At 45.3% G+C, this 25,890-nt stretch overlaps 2 protein-coding genes across 15 annotated transcripts in view; one reads left to right on the plus strand and one right to left on the minus strand.

Moving 5' to 3' along the window:
* The window catches only part of KATNAL2 (katanin catalytic subunit A1 like 2), a 210,540-nt gene that overhangs the window by 150,678 nt on the left and 33,972 nt on the right, over positions 1 to 25,890 (minus strand). The window lies entirely within an intron of this gene.
* The window catches only part of PIAS2 (protein inhibitor of activated STAT 2), an 82,659-nt gene that overhangs the window by 40,749 nt on the left and 16,020 nt on the right, over positions 1 to 25,890 (plus strand). For all 14 annotated transcript variants that reach the window (XR_009247082.1, XR_009247087.1, XR_009247086.1 and 11 more), the window contains exons 9-11: positions 4,322 to 4,482; positions 5,283 to 5,416; positions 11,559 to 11,730. Coding sequence is in view for 8 of the 14 variants with exons in the window: in XM_058677008.1 (XP_058532991.1) it covers positions 4,322 to 4,482; positions 5,283 to 5,416; positions 11,559 to 11,730 (467 nt within the window). In the remaining 6 variants the exon portion in view is untranslated. The remainder of the gene's footprint in view (positions 1 to 4,321; positions 4,483 to 5,282; positions 5,417 to 11,558; positions 11,731 to 25,890) is intronic.

A 25,890-nucleotide genomic window follows, 5' to 3' on the forward strand; every position in this document is an offset into this window, starting at 1 on the left:
CAGCTTGTCAGAAAAATACATCTGTTTCTGAGACTTTGTCTTTTGAGCTTTACCTCAGAATTCATCCTACTTAGTGTTTTCTGAGTACTGGCTGTTTGATCAGTTTTCACAGATGACACAAGTTAATGATAAAAAGTAGTTTTGTGAAAGAGGGAGTCCTATCTAGTATCAGTTGGAGAAAACAGACTAGAAATAATACAGAATCAAGTGCAGTAATAGACAGTAAGAGGGAAAGGGTGAGTTCTAGGTGCTGAGAAGGTGAGATATGAACTCTGGGTTTATTTGGCAATAGCGAGAGCAGTGATAGCATGGAGTACTGAAGGGCTCTCTGTCGTGATTTACGGTAGGTGTCTGGCTAGTGGGAATAGCTTCCAGTGAGGTTGTAGAGGGATTTCACAGTGGTTAGTGAAGAAATCCTTGGTGGGCTGTGCATAATTATATTTATGAATGTGAATTTTATGTGGAAATTTACTTTGATGACATCAGCTGGTTTTTAGTCTGTCCTAGGGAAGTGAGCTAGGTATCTGGGAAATAAAAGGGAAAGTAGGTTTGATTTTACCTCTTTAGATTGTGCCTTTTTTAAAAAAAAAAATTCTGTTCAAGTAACTTCAGTCAACCACTTTGGGTCATTTTTATACTTAGCTGTTTGATTAATGTAGTGAAGGTAAAAACAGTGTAGATACTGCCTGCTTAGCATTTTGTAAGGAACAGGTGTTAGCATTGATTTGACACCATTTCATTCATAAATGCAATAAATTGAAAAATGCCATTATCAGTACTAGAAAACCTGATTTTGCTATTGAGTAATAGATACTTTCTTAAGGAGTGCTCAATAACTCTTGTAGGTTGCTAAAGTTAAATTTTTGCTCAACAACTGTATCCGTGAGTGTTCTTGCTTCTGCATGCTGTGCAGATTTTTAAGCAGTGATGATGAGAGAGGTAAAAATGGCATGGAGGAAGAAGAAGATAATTACCGTGTACTTGAGGCTCTACAGATTTCTTGGAAGGTGTCCACAGATCATTCTGTTTTCCTTTTTAAATTTTGTTTTTAATATTGTTTACATAGTTGAGAGGGATGCATGCCCATGAGGGCCTCTAAAGGAGAATGTAACACGTTTCACTGTTGTTGTTCTTCTTCTTGTTCTTGTTTTACTGTGTCCATCCACAGGAGAGAAACGGGAGAGGGGCTGCTCCTTGCGATCAAATTGCTTCAGCACCCAGGGGTGGGGACAGCCTTTTGGTCATGTACCCAGAAATCCCAAGAGTGTTTCTTGAGTGGTTTTGATAGCCATGATATGTTACCAGTTTTGTTGCTCCAGGGTTGAGAAGATCTTTCCAGGGTCTGCTCAATGACGTAGTCTAGCCCAATGCATCCACAGACCTAGGAACATTGCTGTGTAGCTTTGCCAGGAGAATTGTCCAACCTGTTCAGTTTTCTTTCCTTTGATCCAGGCAGTTAATGTTCCTTGCTGGCCTAGAATGCTAGCCATCATATCCCCTGGTGCATCTGAACATGCTGTCAACTACACATACATCGTCCACTGAGGAGGCCCAATCTTGATATATGCACAGGAGAAATGTGTGCCATCCAGTGTAGGATCAGGTGTGGTCTGTCACCTACATTAGCCAATGCACAAAGTGGTGGACGCAGCTTGGTCAGTTCCCCCTCAGCGCCATATCTCACATGAACCAATAGGTGCTATGGCCCAGCCCAACCAGCTCACCACAGACCTGGTCCTCATGCAGACTAGCAGGTGCCCTGGCCTAGTTGGGATGACCCCCAATAACCTCCACCAGGCCTTGTTTTTTGCACATGCCAGCCTCTGCTGCAGCTTAGACTGGCCCAGTCCACATTCCGTTTGGCTCTTGTGCAAACCCACAGGTGCTACTGCCTTATACAGCCTGGCTCACTCCTCGCTCTGGTTCTTGTGCTCCCCAGTGTTAGGTACAGCTTAGCAGGGGAGTGCCCACAAGTCTGCTACCAGGCTCACTCCCAGCCCTGTGTCTTGTGTGTGCCAGCAGGTGCTGCAGCCCAGTCTAAGATTGCCCACCCTGAGTCCCAGCATTCACCAGTAGCTGCTATAGCCTGGCTTACTGGCTTGTCCCCAGTCCCAGCTCTTGCCAGTGGGTACAACAGCCTTGCCTGGCCCAGCCCACCCTTAGCCCTCCTGTGAATTAGTGGATATTACAGTTCATCCTGGCCTGGCCTACACCCTGGCCTAAATCTAACTCATACTAATGTGTGCTATGGACTGACTATTTGAACTGCCCCCAGTCCCAGCTTGCTTACATGTGAATGGGTGTTGCAGCCCAGCCTGGCTTAGCTTACTCCCAGCCCCAACTCTCAGGCTCGTCACAGTGGGAGCTATGCCAAGCAGGAGAGTTCCCTAAGTAACCCTACCAGGCCTGTTCCCAGCCCAGATCCTGCATGTGCCATCAGGGGGCTGCTGCCCTGAGTGGCATGGCCAGCCCCTAATCCTGGCACTCACTAGTTGGTACTGCAGCCTAACCCAACTGGTCTACACCCATTTTGGCTCTCAGCGATGGATGCTGCAGCCTAGTTCAGCCTGGCTCACCCTAGACTGGGCTCTTGTGTAACAGGTGCCACAGCCTAGCTTGGTCTGTCCCATACACATTTTGGTTTCGCAAGCACCAGCAGGTGCTGGTTCCAACCCAGTTTGGCCCACCTCCAGATCCAGCTCATACACATGCCAGTGTGTGCTGCAGCTTTGCCCAGCCTTGTCTGCCCCGGCTCTTGCACTCTGCAAAGGGAGCTCTAACCCATCAGGGGAGTCCCCAGAGTTCCCCCACTAAGACCGTTCCCAGCTCTGGGTCTTGCATATGCTGGCAGGTATTGAAACCCAGCCCCGCTGGGTATGGCCTATACCCTCTCCTGGTTCTCATGCAGGTCAAAAGGTATTAAGGCTTCGTCCAGCTTGGCCTGTACCCAGACTGGTCCACACACACACTGACCAGTGCTGCAACCTTGCCTTACTTTGCCTGGCCACCCCTAGCCCCAGCTCCTGTGCTTTCCAGAGGGAACTGTCAAGTAGTACCTCTACTAGTCCTACTAGTCCTACCAGGCCTGCTCCCAGCCCCAGGTCATGGGGGGCAGTGGCCCTGCTTGGCATAGTCTATTCTCAGTCCCAGCCCTTGCATGCGCCGGTGGGTACTGCAGCATACCCCAGCTGGCTTTCTGCCAGATCCAGCCCCTGTGAGTGTTAAGTGGGTTCCTGTCTTGTGAGTTCCATGCTCCAGTCAGTCTTGACCTGTCACCACCCCATCTCTCCACGTAAAACAGTGGGCACTGCAGTCCCATATAGGTGAGCCCACTCCTGATTCCAGCTGCCTACTTATGCACACCCAAGAGGCAGCAGCTGATGGCTTCTCCACAAGGGAGAAGTGGATTTGAGTTCAGGGCTCCTGGTTTGTTTGTGAGCCAGCAGATGGCAGATTTCTGTCTCTCTTGTCTTTTTTTTCTTTCTCTTTACCTTTCAAATAAAAATGAGGGAAATAAGTGTGCATTGCTATATTTGTTTCTTTTTTTTCCCTTAAAAGGAGTGATGGCTACCACTTAAAGGAGACAGTTTCCAAGTATTATTTACATAGCAAATTTGTAAAGACCAAAAAGTTTACTAATATATTGATAAGGGCAAATGAACTGTACGTATTTTATGTGTCTGTTGGTTAGGTAAGTCGGAAACTGTGGAAAATAATTTTCCATGTGGCGTAAATTTTAAAATATTTCATTTCTAGGAATGTACTGCTATAGCACTTGCCTATAGCACTGCTTGTAATTGCAGAAAGTTGAAAATTTTAAATATCCATCACCAGTGTACTGGAATAAATTATGCCTTTCTGTGATATACTCTTTTATGTACCAATGTGTATATCAATCACCAGGTTATATGACAATTAAAACGATTTATAGTAAAGTCTGCCAACACTTGTGAAAATTTCTTTTTTAAATATGTAAATGATGGATTCAACATATAGGAAAGGACATGCAAGAAATGAATTAATAGGGGAGCTAATATTAGGGAAGCTGGGGATCCAGGTAGGGGTTTTGTTTTCTTTGTATACGTATTTTCTGCTGCTTGCGAATGTTCATGCTATTTATTTTGAAAAAATAAAACTTTTGAAAAATCAGGGTGGTCATTAAAAATTTTACAGTACTCTTTGGGAATTAATTCTGACTTGAATTTCTTTTTCATTTTGATCATGTTCTATAGCTTCTTCAGACTTTTAGAACTGACTGTTACTTTGAGACTTAGTTTTCTTTTTCCAACTAGTTTTCTGTGTTGTGTTTCCTCTACTTTAGTTAGGGAAAATGAGGCTGACCATCCCATGCCGTGCAGTGACCTGTACCCATCTGCAGTGTTTTGATGCTGCCCTTTATCTACAAATGAATGAGAAGAAGCCCACTTGGATTTGTCCTGTGTGTGACAAGAAAGCTGCCTATGAAAGTCTGATATTAGATGGGTAAGCACACCTTGTTTTAGTGACTGTTGGCTGTCTTCATTCAGTATGGCCTAACATAAATTGTGCTGTAGAGTGCAGTCAAGGTATTTGTTTTGTTTTCTAGTTAATTTTATGCAGTCTTGTTTTAAAACTGGTTAGTAGCTTTTTAATCTTCATACAGGTTAGTGTCCCATGTTGAGGGTGCTGTTCAAGCAATTTTGATAGTTCAACAGTTCTGAATTGCTGCCAATCTCGGCATTCCAAGCTCAATGAAGTCTTTTCAGAATCCACTGGCTGACATAGTCTCTTCATGGTTGAGGTTCTAAGATCAGCAATTTAGTTGGAGGAATCCCCAAAAAAACTTCATCTGAGTTGATCCTAGACCTGATTCTTGTGTGTGCTTGCCAGTACAGGATCCGGCACCATCCGTTGCCCCAGTCAACTTAAGCACATGCTGGTGGTTGCAATTGCTGGGTCAATTCTGTTTCCAGCCCTGTCTTCCACATGAAACAATGGTTGTTGTAGTCCAGCCTGATCCTGCCCACTTAATACTCGGCCCTCACGCAAATTAGTGGGAGCTTCAGCCTAGTTGGGGTGATTCCCCATAACCTCCTTCAGGCCTGCCCCCTACCCTGGTTCCCGTTGCTTGCCAGTATGTGCTACAGTCTCGTTCAGTCTGTCTCATATCCCATTTAGCTTTTGTACGTGTCAATGAGCTATAGTTTTTTAAAAGATATTTTTGCCTGCAATATTCTTTTCTTATTTTGTTTTTCAACAAAGCATTGATTTACATTTATATAAATATCTTAATTGATTTATAGGCTGTTTATGGAAATTCTCAATGATTGTTCTGATGTGGATGAAATTAAATTCCAAGAAGATGGTTCCTGGTGTCCAATGAGACCGAAGAAGGAAGCTATGAAAGTATCCAGCCAACCATGTACAAAGATAGAAAGTAAGTGCAAGAGGAGGTTAAGCTGTGAGAATTGTACATTATCCTCATCATTAACCCTGACCAATAGCACTGCCTTTGGAGTTCGTTTTGCTTACTTTACCTTTTGATTGTGTCACATGTAATTCCTCTCTCCTCTAGTGATTTTATTTTTCCCTTTAAAAAATGCCCTAAATTTTATTTTCATGTGAGTGGCAGAGGAGCAGATAGAGAGCTGCCGTCCTCTGGTTTACTCCCAGATGCCTTCAGTGATTCAGGCATCTAATTTTGTGATGGGGACCCAACAGACCTTACCTTAGTGGCAGGAGGAGTGCATTAACAGGAAACTGGACTTGGGAGCAGAGCTGAGGCTCAGACCTGAGCACTGTGTTACAGGATACAGGTGTCCCAAGCAGGGTTCTAAACACTAGGTCAAACACTGACCCTAGATATGTGCTAAAGTTTCTACCATTGTACAGCCTTTTTATCATACATATTCCATATTAAAAAATCAGTGAGCCAATCATCTAAATAGTGTTACCAACAGATTTTTTTTTGAAGATTTTTTTTTTATTATTATTGGAAAGCCGGATATACAGAGAGGAGGAGAGACAGAGAGGAAGATCTTCCATCCGATGTTTCACTCCCCAAGTGAGCCGCAACGGACCGGTACGCGCCAGTCCGATGCCGGGACCAGGAACCTCTTCCGGGTCTCCCACGCGGGTGCAGGGTCCCAAAGCTTTGGGCCGTCCTCGACTGCTTTCCCAGGCCACAAGCAGGGAGCTGGATGGGAAGTGGAGCTGCCGGGATTAGAACCAGCGCCCATATGGGATCCCGGGGCTTTCAAGGCGAGGACTTTAGCCGCTAGGCCACGCCGCCGGGCCCTACCAACAGATATTTTACAATAATGTATTCATTTTATTTTTGGTGATGTTTACATAGTTGAGAAAGATGCATGGCCATGTGGACCACTGATTTGGGTGGGGAGGGTTGGGGAATGGGGGAAAGTGGATGAGATGACTGCCTCTAATCTCCTTTTTCGTCCTGTATCTGGGGAAAGAGGGGAGAGAAGGTGAGAAGGCCACTCTCAACAGGCCAGCCGCCTGGGAATAGAAAGGCCAGCCAGTGTCATCCCAGGGTCCCTGATGTGGAGCACATTCCACGGATCCTGCTCTAGTGACTTTGATAATCCTGACATGCTGTTGATTTTGCTGCTCCAAGGTTGAGGAAATCCAATCTTTCCGAGGTCCGTTGGCTGACGTAGTCCACCTTGGAGTCTGGATTTGCCCCAATGCAGAGGAGCTGTCTAATTTATTCTGCTCTCCATGGTACTAGACATTCTCTGCAGGGTTCAATTAACTGACTGTCATGTCCTGAACATCTGGGCATGCCGTCCACTGCACTGCCTCAGCAGCCATGGAGACCCAGTTCTGACACATGCACTCCATTCTCAGATCACATGTGCTGTGATTTTCACCATGGTTGGAGTTCTGAGTCCGCTGATTCAGTTGGTTGGATCCTGGAAAAAAAGTCGTCAGAGTTGACCCCAACCTGACTCCTGTGTGTACAAACCAGTGTAGAGACTGGCTCAGTCTATATCACACATAAGCCTACACGCACAGTCACCTGGACAGTTCTGTTCATAGTTTCCTCTCATATGCAAACCAGTGGATGCTATAATCCAGCCTAACCCTGCCCACCACACACTGTGCCCTCATGTACACCAGGAGGAACTGCAATCTAGTCAGAGCAACCCCCAGTAACCCCCACCAGGTTTGCTCCTTGCCCTGGTTCCTGTGCATATTGATATGAGTAGCAGACTGGTCCAGTCTGTCCCACATCCCATTCAGCTCTCATACACATCAATGGGCATTGGAGCCTAGCTCAACCCAACCAACCCCGCTATACAGCCCACATTCATGCTGGTGGGTGCTGTTACCTGTCCAGCCTGGCTCTCCCTCTGTCCTGGTTCTCATGCTTCCCAGTGGAAGTTGCAGCCCATCAGAGAGGTACCCACAGTTTCCCTACTGGGCCCATTATCAGTCCTAGATCGTGTACTTTCCAGGTGATTTTATGATCTAGTCTGACAAGACTTGCCCCCAGTCCCAGCACTTGACAGCTGATGCTGCAGCTTGGACTTTTGATAGTCCTGAGATGCTGTTGATTTTGCTGCTCCAAGGTTGAAGAAATCCAATCTTTCCAAGGTCCATTGGCTGGCAAGGCCCAGTTATTCTCGCTCATGAATGTACCAGTGGATATTGTCGGTTAGCCCAGCTTGGCTCTTCCCCTTAACCCAGCCCATAGGCAGACTAGTGCGTTGTTGTTTTGTTTTGTTTTGTTTTGTTTTTGTAGCCCTGCCCAGCCTGTTCTGTCCCCAGTCCCAGCTCTCAGACTTACCAGCAAGAGCTTTATGGCCCAGCAGGGTGCCTCCCCACAGCTCTCTTTCTGAGTTTGCCTGCAATCCTAGGTCTTACGTGTGCTGGTGGGAGCTGCATCCCATATTGGCATGGCCCACCTCGTATTGGCATCCACCAGCAGGTGCTGTAGCCTGGCTCGGGTCACTTTGTCCCCAGTTTGAGTTTATGCTGCTGAATGCTGCAGCCTAGCCCAACCCAGCCAGCCACCAATCCTAATGTGAACGACCCTAGTGTCAGTTGACTGATGAAGTGGCCCAACCTAGTCTGTCCTGGACCCCATCCTGTTTCTTTCTTTTTTTTTTTTTTTGTCAGATATATAGAGAGGAGAGACAGAGGAAGATCTACCATCCGATGATTCACTCCCCACGTGAGCACAATGGCTGGTGCTGTGCCGATCTAAAGCCGGGAACCAGGAACCTCTTCCGGGTCTCCCATGCAGGTGCAGGGTCCCAAAGGTTTGGGCCGTCCTTGACTGCTTTCCCAGGCCACAAGCAGGAAGTTGGATGGGAAGTGGGGCTGCCGGGATTAGAACCGGCGCCCATATGGGATCCCGGCGTGTTCAAGACGAGGACTTTAGCCGCTAGGCCATGCCACCGGGCCCCCCATCCTGTTTCTCACATCTGCCATGAACTGGCCTAGCTTGGCTTGCCCCCTGACCTGACTCACACATATGCCACTGAGTTTTGTATGCTGGCCTTGTCTGGGCTGCTCCTGGTCTTAGTTCTTGTGATCACCTGCAGGGACTGTGTCCTGACAGAAGAGTTCTCCGAGTTCCTCTGTCAGATCACCTCCCAGTGGCAGATTTCACACACACTGGTGGGTTCTTGGCCTAGCTTGACTTGGCCCACCTCCTGTCCTGGCAGGTGCAGCAGCTGGCCTAGTCAGCCCACACCCATTCCAGGTCTTACTGTTGGGTGCTACAGGCCTATCCTCGGTCCCAGCTCTTGCATCGTTCAGCGACACAAGAGACCTGGCCCAGCCTGTCCTGCAACACTACCTGGCTCTTGTAAGTTCCAGTGATTGCTGGAGCATAGCCCAGTCTGGAACACCCCAGAACCAGTCCACACTCATGCCAAGAGATGCTGTAGCCATGTCTAGCCCACTTTGCTGCTTCCATTCAAGCTGTCACACTCACTAGTGGGAACTGCAACCCAGCAGAGATGGCCCCTTAGGTCTCCAACAAAGCTTGCCCCCAGTCACAGATCTTGTGCATGCCAGTGGTTGCTGTGACACAGCCCAGCATAACCTATCCCCTAGCTTGGCCTGTGCCATCAGATGATGCAGCCTGGCCTGGCCTGCCCTAAGTCCCAACTTTTAATGGTGGATGCTGTAGCCTAGATCTGCTCAGCTTGCCCCAATCCTTTCCTTTCATCTAAACCAGTAGATGTGATAGTCTAGACTAGCCCAGCATGTCCCACATGCTATCTGGCTCCTGCACATGCCAGTGTTCTATTGTTTGGCCTGGCCCTGTCCAGTCCAGCCCTGTACAAAACCAACCCACACCCCTGCCAACAAGTGAAGCTGCCCAGCCCAGCCTGACCAGTATCAGCCCTGACTCAGCATGCTCACCAGCAGGAGTGACAGCTCACCAGGGGAAGTCCCCAAGTCCCCCTCCCCCCCAGCCCACTCCCTGATCCAGATCTCATGTGTGCTGTCAGGTGTTTGGCCCTTACCCATACAGTCTGCTCCACCAGTCTCAACCTCTGTGTGTGCTGGTGAATGTTGTGACCTGACCAGGCCTGTCCCACACCCAATTCTAGGGTGTGCCTGTGGGTGCTACAGCCTGCAGCAGCCTGGCTTATTCTCAACCCCGGTACCAATGAGTGTGAGTGAGTTCCATGGTCATGCCTATCCTGGCCTATCACCAACCCCAGCCGTTGAGCATACCAGCTGGTATGGCAGTCCCATTGGGGTGAACCCATGATTCCCCACAAAATCTGCTACCAGACCCAGTTCTGTGTGAACTGGTGTTATGGCCCAATCTAACATGTCCACCCCCTGTCGCAGAATGAATTGGTAGGTACTGTGATCAAGCCCTTCTAGGCAAGCTTCCAGTCATGGCTTTTGTGTGTGCCAGTGGGCAGTGGTAGATACCAACAATCCCAGTTCAGGTCTCCCACATAGGCAGGTGTTTGGTTTGGCCTCCGAAGATCCTCAGGTTCCCTCCTCTAAACCACCTGGTCTTAGCCCCCTCTTTTAACTGCAAGTTCAGTAGCCTGGCTGGATGAAGTTTCCCACCCCACCCCCAGAAGTCACTCCTTACTTGCCATATTATCCCTTAGCAATCCTCCCTTCCACACATCTCCAGACCCACTTCTCTGAGCGATCCATAGTGCCCCATGCCTGGTTGTCTGGCTGTGTGCCATGTCAGTCTGCCTACCCAGGGCCCAGGCATACTTGTCACCAGTCTGTTGGTGTGCTGTAGTCTATCCCCCACATATCTTTATGTGTGTGTGTGGAATAGACAACAATGCTAGCACACTGGTACAGTTAATACAAATTTGGCATTATCCAGGCCCAGGATACCTACCAGCTGTTAGCTGTTTTCTCCCAGCAGTGTAACACCTGCTTAGGTACAATGCAACCTAGTCAGATGCCTACAGCTAAGGACCAACTAAAATTTATGATAAAATAAAACATTATAATTGATAACTCCATGAAACATTTTTCAAAATTATTTCTGGAGGTTGTATAGATAATTATAGGTAGAGGTTTGTCTGGAGAGGTTGTATGTTTGATGAATAAATAGGGAAAGGTAGCAGTCACAGGTTGCTAAGAAAGGGAAAAAATTTCCTTCGATTTCTTTGGGAAGGAAATGTTAACTAGAATGTTTACACTTAGTCTTCAGCTTAGTTTTCTGCGCTTGTCTACACTGAGCAGGCAAACTACATTCAGTTCAAGTAACTGAAACTTAAGTATACTTAAAGTTTCTTTTTAAATCTGATACAATCCACTGACTGCATCTGAGTTTTATTCTGACTGTATTTGAAATTCTAACAAATAATGTAATTTATGAAGTGAATAGATTTTTCTATTCACTGACCTAATAACAAAAAGTTCTGATGAAGATGAAGACCCTCCTGCCAAAAGGAAATGCATTTTTATGTCAGAGTAAGAAGAGATGGAAAAAATAAAGGAATTATGCCAAAATTAATGATTCCTATGTGATTGACACTGAACTTGAGTACAGTGATCAGGGTTTCTCTAGTCTTTGAGAAAAGTGAGAAATAGTTTGATGATTGGTTACTGCTGCCTTTTCTTTATTAGCCATGATTCATTTTCAGCTAGACAGGCTATAGAAAACAATGTACCTTTCTGTGAAAAGAATTAACATTTCAGATGTGATGTTTTATGTTTATATTAGCATGATTGCTAGAATACAAATGTTGAATTCTGACTTAATCGTGCCACATGTTTGTGAAAACACAGAGCTGATAAAATTACATTCTCTGTGCGATGATCTGAGACCAATTTCCTAACTGCAGAGCTCTATCTGAAATGATTTGTCACCTGGGAAGAAGATTGTGCAGCAGGATCTGCATACATCAGGAGCAAGTGTGCCGTCAAGGGACAGAACTTCCTCTGTCTCTGCTGGGAAACTGTCCTTGTTCAAACCCATCGAGAGTTAGGGACAGAGTGTGCAGCTTCACAACTGTGTATTGTCCTAGACATGCTTGACAGATGAGACTTTACCAGCTAAAGTTTGCATCATACTTTTGATATTCTTCCTTCTGTTTTATTGCATACAGGTTCAAGTGTCCTCAGTAAGCCTTGTTCAGTAACTGTAGCCAGTGAGGCAAGCAAGAAGAAAGTGGATGTTATTGACCTAACAATAGAAAGTTCTTCTGATGAAGATGAAGACCCTCCTGCCAAAAGGAAATGCATTTTTATGTCAGAAACACAAAGCAGCCCAACCAAAGGGTTTGTTAATTTATAGTTCTCCATTGTTATGCTTGGGACCAAGTGTTCTTGAGATAGGTTTGTACATGTCTCTTAGAGAAGCAGCTTAGCTGTAGAAGTTATTTTAATTTGCCATCTGTTTCAAATAAGGAGATTGCTTTTGATTTGGCAAATTATGTTGAAGAAAATGTGATTCACATCTTGGGAGAGGTGAGAACTTGATGTATTATTTCATACCTGATATTTTTGTTTTTTTGCTAAATCCGTTTGTAAGGAAATTTTGCATCTCTGACCACCATGCAGAAATCTGGTAAAATGGATTATGGAATTTGGAATATGAGTATGAATTCCAATGTTGGCACAGTTATTTGCTTGTCTGTGATACTGGATGAAATACTTGTTTGTGCTGCCTTTATTCCATAAAACGGGGATGAATAATGTCTACCTCATAGAATTATTATCAAGTTTCACTGAAATAGTGGAAGAACTTAGCTTCAGTGTCTGGGTACATGGTAGCTTTTCAATGAAAATTGATTCCCTTCCCTTCTCACTGTCTCCAGAACCAAGTATGGGAACACAGAGCATTCTAGCATGTGTATGTTGTGAGTCATCTTCTTGTAGTCATTCCTTTTTAACAACAGGTGCTTCTTACAGGGAAACTTTGGAACAGTAAGGAAGTAAGTAACCAGGTCTCCCTTGATAATCCTTGTATATATGTTGTCACACTTGCTGGTTTCACCTCTGATGATGTATCAATCCACGTTTTTCCCCCTCACTGGGTTCTTGAGGTACAATATATGTAACAAAATTTAGCCATCTTACGTATATAATAACACAACTCTGTGGTTTGCTAAAATTCATGGAGTTGTACCTGTAACCATTCAGTATTAAAGTATTTTTTAAAATACTTATTTTCATTTGCAAGATATTTACAGAGAAAAGGAAAGTGAGAGAGGTCTTCCATCCACTGGTTTATTCTCCAAATGACTGTAATGGCTGTAGCTGAGCCAATTTGAAGCTGGGAGCCAAGAACTTCTTCCAGGTCTCATGTGGATTCAGGGGCCTAGGGACTTGGAGTATCCTCCACTGCTTTCTCCACCTATAAGCAGGGAGCTTGATAGGAAATGAAGAAGCCGGGACACAAACTGGCAACCATATGGGTTCCCGCACTTGCAGACAGAGGATAAGCCTGTTGAGCCACCATGTCAGACCTTAGCGTAATTTTGATGCCTGTAGAGAGCAGCATCACATTCTTTGAAGTTTATTCTAGTTCACAACCCACATCTAGGTAAAAATTAAGCTTTTTTTTCTTTACAGATTTTCCTGTTCTAGGCACTTTATGTATGTGGAATTATAATCTTAGTATACTCTTTTCTTCCTTTAACATTAGACATTCTGTATGCTGGTTTGTTACCTAAATATCTGAAACACCAGAGGCTGCTCCAGCGCCAAGCTTGGAGGTGGGACTCTCCCATGTGGGTGGTAGGAGCCCAATTACTTGAGCTGCCAGTGCTGACTCTCTATAAATTTTAAAAACAGTAATTAGTAGAAAGGTAGCATTGGGAACCAAATCTGGGACATGGATGTCTTCATCACTGAGCTTTAAATGCTCATTCCCTTAATACATTTTTCTTTTCTGAGTTATAGAGAAGAACCCTTTAAATGACCACAGTAGCTGGGTTTGAGTTAAGCCAAATCCAGGAGCCTGGAATTCCATTCAGATCTCCCATGTGAGTAATGGACCTGAGTATTTGGTCTGTCTTTTGCCTTTCCAGATCCTTAGTGGGGAGTTGAATTAGAACGAGAGCAGCCAGAACTTTAACTGCTGCCCGTATGTGATGCTGGCATTGCATGTGGCAGCTTAATCTACTTACACCACTATGTGGGCACCACTTGATATACTTTTGCAACATTCATTTTTATGTTTGTAAAATAATTACTTCAAAACAACTCTATATAACTATCAATCTTTTTTTTTAAATAAATTTATTATTAAAGAATTTCTTTTTTCTTTTTTTTTTAAATCTTATTTTATTAGGGTACAAAGTTCAAGGACTACAGGGTGAAAGTGGGTAATACCATTGTTTCCACACTAATATTATCAGTTTTCCTGTATCTGGGGTCAGGGGAGAAACAAAGGGAAAAGCCCCACCCAACCTCCCACCCATCCCAGATCCCCAACAGGAGGTGCGCTCTGAGGGTCCTGCTCAAACAGTTTTGATAGTTCATCAGTTCTGGATTGCTGCCAATTTCTCAGTTCCAATCGCAATGAAACCTATTCAGAGTCCACTGGCTGACAGTCTCTTCATGGTTGGGGTTCTAAGATCAGCAGTTCAGTTGGAGGGATCTCCAAAGAAACTTCATCTAAGATGATCCCAGTCCTGATTCTTGCGCGAGTTTGCTAGTACACAGTCCAACACCGTGCGTGATACCAATCAGCTTATGCACATGCTGGTCGTTGGGATTTCTGGGTTCGTTCTGTTTCCAGCCCTGTCTTCCTTGTGAACCAACGGGTGTTGTAGTCCAGCTCGATCCTGCCCACTTCATACTTGGTCCTCACGCAAATTAGTGGTTGGAGCTGCAGCTAGTTGGGGTGACTCCCCATAACCCCCACCAGTTCTGCCCCCTACGCTGGTTCCCATTGCTTTCCAGTGTGCACCACAGGCTTGTTCAGTCTGTCCCATATCCCATTTAGCTCTCACACATGTCATTGAAGCCCAACTCAACCCAACCAACCTACTGTCCAGCCCACACACCTACTGGCTGGTGCCCTTCTGTCCTGGTGTTCGTGCTGTCCAGTGAGAGTGGTAGCCCTGAAGGAGGTGCCCACTATTTCCCTTCTAGGCTACACCCACTCCCAGATTATGCACTCTCCAGGTAGTTCTGGCATTTGACTTGACAGAATTAGCTCCCAGTGCCAGCCTCTGCCAGCTAGTGCTGCAACTAGCCCAACCAACCCTCACCCACTCTAGTTTTTACTTGCACCAGTCGGAATAGTCAGCCCACTGTGGCCCTTCCCTTGTCTAGCTCACGTGAGGCCCACAGGTGTTATAGCCCTGCCTAGTCTGATCTGTCCCCATCCCGACTCACGCTTTCCAATGGGAGGAGTAGTCCAGCAGGGGAGTCCACATTCCCCTGTCGGCTTTGCCTCCTCCCCCTGATTATCACATGTGCTGTTTGGGCGCTGCAACCACATCTGGTATGGCTCATCTCACCTTGGCATTCCTTAATGTGTACTAGTATGTGTTGCAACTGAACCTGGCTCGACCCACACTCTATTCTGGCGCTCGGACTCACCCGCGGTTGATGTGAACAGGTTCAGCCTGGTCTGCCCCCAATCCATGCCATGTGTATGCCAGTGGGATAATTTCCATAGCCTGTTCTGGGCTGTTTCCTATTGTGTTTCTTGCGCTTACCTGCAAGGTCTGTGTCCTGCCAGAGAAGTTGTCCAGGCTCCTCCATCAGAAACTCTCTCAGTGCCAGATTTCGCGCATACCAGTGGGTCCATGAGCCAGCCCTTCTCAGTTCACCTCCTGTCCTAGCAGGAACAGTGGCATTTCCTGGCTGTTCTTCAACCCAATTTGGTTCTTACTGTTGAGTGTTTCAACCCAGCCATGGCTCTTCCATACACCCATGCAGCTCACAAATGGTTGAGTAAGGGATGAGACCTAGCCTAGTCTGTTACACATTTCCCCTGGTCCTGCAGAGCACCAGATGGTGTTGGAGTCTGGCCCGGCTTGGTGCTTGCATTCCCAGTCCACACTTGTGCCAAGTGAGATTACAGTCGTATTCTGATCAGAACACAGTCCCAATTCCAGCCCATGTGCTCCCTGGTGGGAAACTCAACCCAGCTAGAGTATACCCTTGGCTGCCCAGCCGGGCCTATTCCCAGCCTTAGATCACATGAAGGCCATGGTGCTCTGATTCAGCTTGGCAGAGCCCCTCACTTGTCCTGACCCCTTAGATGCTGTGGCTTAGCGTCCCTGTCTCATGCAGATCAGTAGTTGCAAGGACCTACTTAGCATGACCTGTGCTCCAACCTGATTTCTGTTGTTTCTTGTGAGTTAAGGTTTGTTCAGCCCTGCCCATTCTGCCCCCTTCCAGTGGCAGCCCGGCCCACCCCACATCCTGTTAAAGGATGCACATTCAGGTACTGCTGCCTTGACCTACCCTGACTGTTGTGGGTTCCTACACCCGTGAGTGATGGCAGTGGCATGGTCACACCTAGCTTAGTCCATCCCAACCCCAGCTTGCGAGCTAACCAGGGGGCTTTGTATTTTCACAGGGTTGGGCCCACACAACCCCACAGAGTCTACCCCCAGACCATGTTCTCTTACGTGCTAGATAGAGTCTTGACCTTGCCAAATGTGACCACTCCACCACACCGTTAGGTAATGGTACCCAACACTGCCAAAGAGGCCTCCATCCATAGCATTGGTATGGACTGGTGTGTGGCGATCAGTGATGTTCTGTGCTAACAGCCCATCTCTGTATTCCTAATTGGGCTGGTGAATCTGTCTAACCCAAGTTGTCTTCTGGATACTTTCCTCCAAACCACCTGGTCTCAGTCCCCACGCATGCCTAAACTTCCATGACCCTGTCACTGGGAATCACCCAAAATTCACTTCTCACCTACAGTAACACTGGCCTTAGTCATGGGTGACCCTAGGCAGCAAACATATCTTAAAAAAACCCAGAGTTCGCCGCCGGGCAGCCAGCAGGCATAGCCTGGCACCACTTGGTGCACTGGCTGCCCTGGGGGAGGCGGAGGATTCGTTCACTGCCTTCCAGCAATGTCTTTGGCATGAGTCCCCAGCATTGGGTCTGACCTGGCAGGGGCACCCCCCACAGTTGCCACACTCACTATCAATCTTTTTTAAAAAGATTTATTTATTTTTATTAGGACGGCAGATTTTCAGAGAGAAGAGACAGAGAAGGAAAGGTCTTCCATCTGCTGGTTCATTGCCCATATGGCCACAATAGCCAAAGCTCAGCCTATCCGAAGCCAGGAGCTTTTTCCATGTCTCCCATTGTTAACATATTTATATTTTCAAATATGGCTTACATATTATAGTAGGGGCACATATTTTCTTTTACCTACTTTGAGATTTTATTTTAATGGAAGAGAAAATGAGGAAAGCACTTAAAATGAGTTTTCTGATATGAATGATATATATATATATAAAGATTTGAAATGTGTATTGCTATATAGAAAATCCTGAATGAACATTTAGATGTGGTTTTTCTGGATTTTACTTTATTGAGTCCTTCAGAATAGAGGCTGGAAAAATGTAGGTTGTGAGTACATTGTTGTACATAATGGTGCTTTCTGCTGAATTGCTATGAGCTTAAAGGGCATCCCGGTGCCTATCATAGGGGTCTCCTGTCTGCCCTTTACAACATTTTTATCAAATCTTGATGGGGGAATGAAGCTAGAGGAATGACATACATTGAACCAAATCTGAGATGACCTTAGCATGCTGAGGACTAAGGATGGGGTATATGCCTATGGTCAGCTACTCCAGGGCTAGGGCCCATCACTGATATTGAAGAAAAAAGCAAAACAAGAAATGAAAGTTTTATAGTTGAATATTTGTAGCTAACAAAAGTTTTGATTTATGAAGTATATGTAAGTTACAGCTATCATGCTCATTGCATTAAAATCATAGAATTACAGTAAGCTTCCATTGTGTAGCATTACATATGAGAACCCTTGGGAAACAGATTCTCATGGAAATAAACAAAAGAAATTGATTTAATCTTAAAAGCACTTTAAATGTGTGGTAAAATAATATCCACTATTATCAGATCGTTTCCCTGAGTGCTTTACTATTAGAATAAACTGAAAAGGTGAAACTTGTCATAAAGGACGTGTATATTTGCATCTTAATAGATGTTGGAAAGACTTTTTTAATAGGTTAATTACTATTCCTGATAAAAACTTTGAAATCTCAGAGTTCTCTTACTACTTTGAAGACTTTACTGAAGTTTGTTTTTATTTTTTAGGAAGCATTAATAAAAGAAGCCTGACATCTAGTCTTCATACTCTACCAGTTTGATCCCTTTTAAAATTATTTATTTATTTTATTTTATTTTTGATGATTTTTACATAGTTGATTAGGGTGCAGAGAGTTAAGGGCTACAGCAAAGTGAGTAAGACCATTGTTTCTACTTTTTCTTTTTCTTTCCTGTATGTGAGGAAAAGGGGGAGGTTAGGGGAGAAGCCACACCCAGCCACCAAAACACCTCTGTACCCTGGGATGGAGGACAGCCACCTCATGCCATCCCAGGGTCCAAGATGTGGGGCATGCTCCGGGGGTCCCGCTCAGGTGGTTTTGATAGTTCAGCAGTTCTGAATTGCTGTCAATCTTGCTGCTCCAAGCATGATGAAATATCTCCAGAATTCACTGGCGGACATAGATCACCTTAGAGTCTCCATTTGCCCCAGATATTTGGTGCCAGTGCTTGGCTGGGATAGTTGATCGATTTGTTCTGTTCTTTGTGCTCTGTTATGGTACCAGGTGTCCTCTGCAGGTTCCAAGATACTGCCGTATCCTCCATGTGCACCTGGATATGCTGTCTACTGTTCTGTCTAAGCCACAGAAGAAGCCCAGTTCTGACACATACACTCCACAGACCATGGAACCTGCACTCCTCTTCATGGGTGGGGTTCTGAGTCCAGCAGTTTAGTTGTGGGGAATCCCCAAAGAAACTTTATCTGAGGTGATCCCAGACCTGATTCTTGCATGTGCTTGCCAATACAGTGTCTGGCACAGTCTGTTGCCCCAGTCAGCTTATTCACATGCTGGTGGTTGCAATTGGCTGGGTCAGTTCTGCTTCCAGCCCCAGCCCTGTCTTCTGCACAGACCAATGGTTGCAGCCCAGCCCGATCCTCCCCACCAAAAACTTGGCCTTCGTGCAAACTAGTGGGAACTGCAGTCTAGTTGGAGCGACCCCGCCCCCCCAGAAACCTCCACCAGACCTGCCTGCTGCCCTGGTTGTTGGGTTTGTCAGTATATACAGCAGACTGATCCAGTCTGTCCCACATCCCATTCAGCTCTCATATGTGTCAATGGATATTGAAGCCTAGTTCAACACAACCAGCCCCACTATAGTCCATGCTGGCTCTGGTGGCTGTTACTCTCTGTCTAGCCATGTCTGCCTCTAGTTCTGGTTCTTATGCTCACCAGTGGGAGTGGCAACCCAAGAGGAAGATGCCCACTGTTTTCCTAATGGGGGTACTTCCAGTCCCGAATCTTGCACTGTTCAGGTAGTTCTGCAGTTTAGCTTGGAATTTGCATCTCCCCATGCCGGCACCTGCTATCTGATGGTGAGGCAAAGCCCAGTCAACCCACACCCACTCTGACTTATGCATGCGCCAGTAGGCACAATCAGCCTGGCCTCATCTGCCCCCATTCCATCTCTCATGCTCACCGTTGGGAGCAGTAGTCCATCAGGGGGGCTTGCTGCAGTCCCCCTACCAGCTTCACCACACTTCCCCCAGGTCTCACGTGTGCTGATTGGGTGCTCTGCCCAGCCCACCCCCAGTTCCAACTCATGCTGGTGGAGGCTACAGCATATCCCAGCCCAGCCAGCCCCCAGTCCTGGCCCTAATGTGAACTGGCTGGTATTGCGGCCCGACCTGACATGACCCACCATACCATTCTGGTTCTTGGATCTGCCAGTGGGTGATATGAACTGGCCTAGCCTGGCTCACCCCAGACCTGAGCCAAATGTATGCCTGTGGGTACCATAACCTGTCCTGGTTTGGGCTGTTCCCTGTCTTGGTTCTTGTGTTCACCTGCAGGGACTGTATCCCATCAGAGGAGTTCCTCAAGCCGCTCCATCAGAACCTCTCCCAGTGCTAGATCTCGCACACACTAGTGGGTTTCCCCAGTGGGCCAAGTTCCAGTCCCAGATCTCACACATGCCAGCAGGTGCTAGGCTCTTACCCAGCGTAGCCTGCCTCCTCCTTCCTGGCCTTTGAGCTGGTGGATGTTGTTGCCAGGCCTACTCCATGCTCTATTTTGGGATCCCAGTACTCGAGAGTGTCAGCAGGTTCCATGGTCATGCCTACCTCAGCCAATCACTACAACTTTTAAGCTAACCAGCGGGACTTGTAATTCCATAGGGGTAGGCCCACATATCCCTCACAGAATTTACCCCCAGACCTGGTTCTCTTGTGTGCTGTTGAGTGTCATGGCCTAGCCTAATGTGACCCATCTCCTGTTGCAACACTCACTGTCAGGTAGTGGGATCTACCCCTGCCAGACATGTCCCCAGCTCTAAGTTTCGTGTGGGCCAGTGTGTGGTGGTCAACAGTATTCCATGCTAACAGGCCTAGCTCAGGTCTCATGTTGGCTGGTTCATCGATCTGACCCATACAGGTCTTAAGGCCTCTCCTCTCCAAACCACCAGGTCTCAGTCCCATCGTTTACCTGCAAGTACAGTGGCTTTGTTGTTTGAAGTCCCTCAGGAGTCCTTCCTCACCTGCAACATATTCCCATGGCGGTCCTCCCTACCCCATATCCCCTTACTCCTTTTCCCAATCTACAATTCTTGTGCCCAAGAGCGCATGAATTCTCCAGCCCTGTCCTTGGAAACCCGGTGGATGGTTCACTGGTCCAGAGCTCTGACTGCTCACCAGAGTCCCAAGCTCTTGACTCATATGCTAGCTTGGTTCCCTACCCCACAACGCGCCCAAGATCCAGACCCATTGAAGTTCTCCAAGCCTGGTCCACCAGCACACCAGAGCAGCATGCTGACCTGGGGCTCTTTCTCCCCCTCCTCACCTTGCCCAGGACCAAGCACTTGGGGGAAATCCCCAGGTTTGCGTCACCTGTGTAGAAGTGAGCTCCCAGTTCGCCACATGCCCCACAGTGCTGCGCCTCTAACCCTCCCCCAGCCTAAGCCCGCATCCTCAGGCTCCCAGGGGCCACTGCTGCACAATTGCTGCCCTTCAGCCTGCTTGGCACAGGAGTGGCGACCATTCCAGTTTTGTCCCTTTAACGTATGCAGTTCTACCTAGTGCATTTTAGTCAGTCCTAATTATCAAGAAAGGTATTATCAAGTGAGGACAGCTAGGGAGGAACAGGAAGATCAAACACTGGGACCGGGAGCATGTTGGATGAATGGGGCTTAAGATTGTAGCTGGCCAACCAGAACAATGTGATAGCTTCCTTTTAGTTCTTAAAAAGGAGGCATTAAGTAGCTGGGTTATAACAATGCCATTGAGCAGATGTAAGCAGGATGGGAAGATAGAAAAATTTTTCATTGGGGCTCTCAGACCACATATCTGGTATTTGTGCTGAAATCACATTTTGCACGTTATTGATATCATATTTCACAGTATCATAGTAGAGGCTCTGGCACAGTTGTATTCATCTCTGTGATCCCTTCCTGCTCTTTGGCTTTTGTGGTTTTGTTCCTTGTGATCCCTTTCATATCCTTTTTTGTGGCTCAATGTTAAAAAAAGTTTGCAGTTTTTCTCATTTGTGTTAGGTTTGCCATTGGACTTCTTAGTAACACTAAGCAAATGAAAAAGAATAGGGAGTAAAAAATCAGGATAACCTATTTTTACCAGCTGATAAATTATGCAATCAGCTTTTTTAAAAATTGGTTTATTTATTGGAGAGAGAGATCTGGTTCACTCCCCTGTGCCCTTCACTGGTTACAGCTGCTCAAGGCTGAAGCCAGGCACCATGAGATTAGTACACAGCTTCCGCATGATGACCCAGATGTGTGGGCCACTGTTTTTTTGGGGGGGAGAGGGGCATTAGCAGGAAGCTGAAATGGAAATGGAGCACCCAGGACATCAACCTGTTGCCCATATGGAATGGTGGCACATTACAACTCTGGCCCTGATCAGTTTTTTTTTTTAAGAGGTATAATGTTAAATTTTATGTAAGCAGTTTTACAAAGCGCGAAGAAGACAGTACAAAGCTTCTCACCTTGAGAGCGTCACCGTTAACATTTTGATGGAAATCCTAACTCCTTTCTTTGCAAAGTACTGGAATCTTTGAATTTAGTTTGTAGTACTTACCAGGAGAAACTAGCGTATTTATCCAAAAATCCAGAAGACTTCTGATATTGACAGATAATTTCTAGGGTGATTATTTGGTGTAGTAGTTAAGACACCACTGGGGACCCTCTCATTCTTTGTTGTTGAGTTTGTAGGTTCAAGTTCCGGCTCCTCTCTTGATTCCAGCTTCCTGCCAGTTCATGTCCTGGCAGACTGCAAATTTTGACTCAGATACTTGGGTTCCTGCCATCTAGATAAGAGACCAAAGTGAATTCTGTCCTTTTGACTTTGGCCTGGCCCAGCCCCAGCTATTTCTGGTATTTGGAAGGCAAACCAGGGGCACATAAAAATTTTCTCTCTCTCTCTTCTCTCATAAATTTTAAATGCAATAATTTTATAGAGACCCTACCCACATTCCCTGGAAATTGAGTGACAACTTTATCATTAATAAGATAGTATTCTAAAAATAAGAAACGAAGAATAAGTATAAATATGTATGTTTCTGGATTAAGGACCATTAGGAATTAATAGAAAAACTGAATTTTGTTTTTTATTACAGTATTAGAACATACAGTGAGTGGACATCAGGTTCATGAATAAAAATTAGCCTGTTTTCAGATAATCGTAAGTCTGAACCATTTATGAATTCCATGGAATTTCCTGATCCGTACACTGTAGAAGTCTAGTGTTTGCTGTGTAGCAGCATTCATGAAATCTGTTGTATCAAGATATCATGGGTAAAATGTTTCTGAATGTGATCCTTGTGAAGATTCTGATAAAATATACTAGCAGTGTTTAATTTGATAACCCTATGACATACTTTCAGATATTCTATGTAACTTGTTTAGTGGTTACACAGCCAGATAGTGTATTCACTGCATAGGTTTAGCTTTTCAGATATTTGCTTAGGTTTTAGATGTTGATATAATAATTTGTAGTCTTTTTGGATTTTGTCATTTTCATGTTTTGATATCAATGTTTTGGTTTTGGAGGCATAAAGAATTGATGTCAGAGTTTCGTGTTACACAAACTGGATAAAATACTTAAGTAATGGCAGTGTATAGGGACTATGACTGGATCCCTTTGTGGGTTTAGGCCTTCATTTAGCCTGGGAGGAGAAACCTCATTTTTTTTTTACATTTTTATTATCATTATTATCATTTTATGATACAGTTCCTTAGGCTCCTGTTATTTCCCTTATCCCAGCCCCATTCCCCCCACCCCCACATAGTTCCTCTATATCATTACTAAAGTATAGTTCTTCATACACAGTCATATGTCCATCATTGTGGGCATGGACAGTGACAGAGAGTCCAGCATCCTATTGTAAAGATATAGTAAACTGTTTCATTGTAAGTCCATCTTTGTCTGGAAGTGGAGATGCATACTACACTGTATCCTCACATCTGGATATGTTAGTTTCCATTTCACAGCTACTGTAAATCCCCTCAAATGAAAAGTCATAATTCTAACCCAACCAAGTTGACCTTTAGAAAACAACCTTTGGGCCCGGTGCAGTGGCCTAGCAGCTAAAGTCCTCGCCTTGAACACGCCGGGATCCCATATGAGCTCCGGTTCTAATCCCGGCAGCTCCACTTCCCATCCTGCTCTCTGCTTGTGGCCTGGGAAAGCAGTCAAGGACGGCCCAAAACCTTGGGATCTTGTACCCGTGTGGGAGACCTGGAAGAGGTTATAGCACCAGCTGTTGCGGATCACTTGGGGGGAGTGAATCATCGGACGGAAGATCTTTCTCTGTCTCTGCTCCTCTCTGTATACATGACTTTCCAATAAAAATAAAATAAATTTTAAAAAAAGACCTTTTTTTAAAGATTTATTTATTCATTTTTTTAATTGAAAAGTCAAATATACAAAGATGAGAGACAGGAAAATCTTTTATCCACTGATTCACTCCCTGAGTGGCTGCAACGGCTGGGACTGAGCCAGTCTGAAGCCAGGAGCCCAGAGCCTCTTCTGGGTCGCCTGCACAGGAGCAGGGTCCCAAGGCTTTGGGCCTTCCTCCACTGCCTTCCCAGGCCACAAGCAGGGAGCTGGATAGGAAGTGGGGCCACCAGGTTAGAGCCGGGCTCAGAAGATAACTTTTTTCTGTCTTCATTAACTTCAGAAAAATGATTGCATCAAGCATGTTGTATTTTAAGTGCATCACTCAATGAGTTTAAGATACCTGAACTGTGACCCATGCCATTTACTCATTTTCCTAAGATTAACATAGCTAACAGCACTGTATTTGTACTCTCTGGATGTACTTACGTTTGGTATTTCTAATAATCATGTTCTTTTATATGGTACTTAATGTTTGCTGGACAAGGCTTTCATTTTAAAATGCAAACCAGTTTAGAAGGATTTTAGTGTGTAAGTGGGCTTTGATTATTTAAGTGGTCCCCAAATTAAATCTAGGTAATGAAATAGCTTGTCTGTTATTTAGAATAGAAAGAATCTGATAGAAATATGTAATGATTTCTTTTTAAAAAAAACTTTTTATTGGAAATTCACAGTTGCAGAGAGAGAGTTGAAGGGACAGAGAGAGATTTTCCATCTGCTAGTTTCTTCCCCAAATGGCCGCAATGGCCAGAGCTGTCTTGGTCTGAAGCCAGGAGCTTCAGTTGGGTTCCCACATGGGTCAGGGCAGAAGCACCTGGGCCGTCTTCCACTGCTTTCTCAGGCACTTTAGTAGGGAACTGGATCTAAAGTGGACTAGCAGGACATGAACAGGAGCCAATACGGGATGTCAGCTCTACAAATGGAGGATTAGCTCGGCTACCGTGCCAGCCCCATGTCATTTCTTATCATCTGTTTAATAATCTGAGCAGTAACTGGAGGATTTCAACCAAAGGAAAGGGTCTCTAGATGACTTGGGTTGCTATCCCTGTTTTTTGTGTTCATGGCCTTGACTTTAAGAAAGATGTTTCGGGCCCGGCGGCGTGGCCTAGCGGCTAAAGTCCTCGCCTTGAAAGCCCCGGATTCCCATATGGGCACCAGTTCTAATCCCAGCAGCTCCACTTCCCATCCAGCTCCCTGCTTGTGGCCTGGGAAAGCAGTTGAGGACGGCCCAATGCATTGGGACACTGCACCCGCATGGGAGACCCGGAGGAGGTTCCAGGTTCCCGGCTTCGGATCGGCGAGCTTTGGCCCGTTGCAGCTCACTTGGGGAGTGAATCATCGGACGGAAGATCTTCCTCTCTGTCTCTCCTCCTCTGTGTATATCTGGCTGTAATAAAATGAATAAATCTAAAAAAAAAAAAAAGATGTTTCTCAGAAAGCGCTCTCTCTCTCTCTCTGTTTGCATCTCGTTGCTGTTGATAGGTTGGTCACCTTTAGTCCTGAAATCAGCATTGTTGCTCAGTTTCCTCATGCATTCAGAGTATTTTTCTTGGGAAGCTCTGATCGTTTTCTTGGGCTAGGAGAAAATGCATATTAAGGTGTATGCATAAGTATTTCTTCAAACCTGGAATTTTTCAAAAATGTGTTTAATTATTCTGCTTGAAATTTAGTGATACAGGTGTATATGTTTGTATATAATATTAAATTGTAAAGTATTCTATGTTTTTAGCTTTTTTATTTTTAATAGTGTGAACAGCTTATTTCTAAGACAGTCACAGATTGTTTTAGAAGAGATATTATTGTCATAGCCAATTTTTACTTCTGATTATTATATTTTAAATTCTAAATTATCATCTTAGTCTAATCAACTATTGTGGGCTTATAGCTGCCAGCTTGCCAGGCTTGAGCTTAGGTGATTTCCAGATAAGGTTGCAAATATATAAAATGGTTCAAGTTAGAGTTAAAGAAATTCTGGTTGAACTGTAGTGAGTGGCTTGGCTTAGAGAAGTGCCTGATTCAAATCAAATCTCGAGAGTCTTCCTTTTAACTTTTAATCTTCATATATAAAATTCATAATATCCACATACATGCTACATCTATATTAACAAGATCTCATGTAAAGTGTATTTGTTTGTGGTTAAAGAATTTGAGTCTTACTTCAGCACTATAGGTGTCATATTTTAATGCATCTTGCTGTTGCATTACAGCTGCGTGAGAGGCACCCATGCTAAAAGGAAGGCTGAAGAAAGAGGGGAGTAGGAGAGTGGAGTACTTAGAATAGGTGTGTGTGAGAGTTGTGGAGTTGTGCCAAAATTTAGTGA

The sequence above is a fragment of the Ochotona princeps genome, chromosome 18 (genome assembly GCF_030435755.1).
Source record: "Ochotona princeps isolate mOchPri1 chromosome 18, mOchPri1.hap1, whole genome shotgun sequence".
Lineage (NCBI taxonomy): Eukaryota > Metazoa > Chordata > Mammalia > Lagomorpha > Ochotonidae > Ochotona > Ochotona princeps.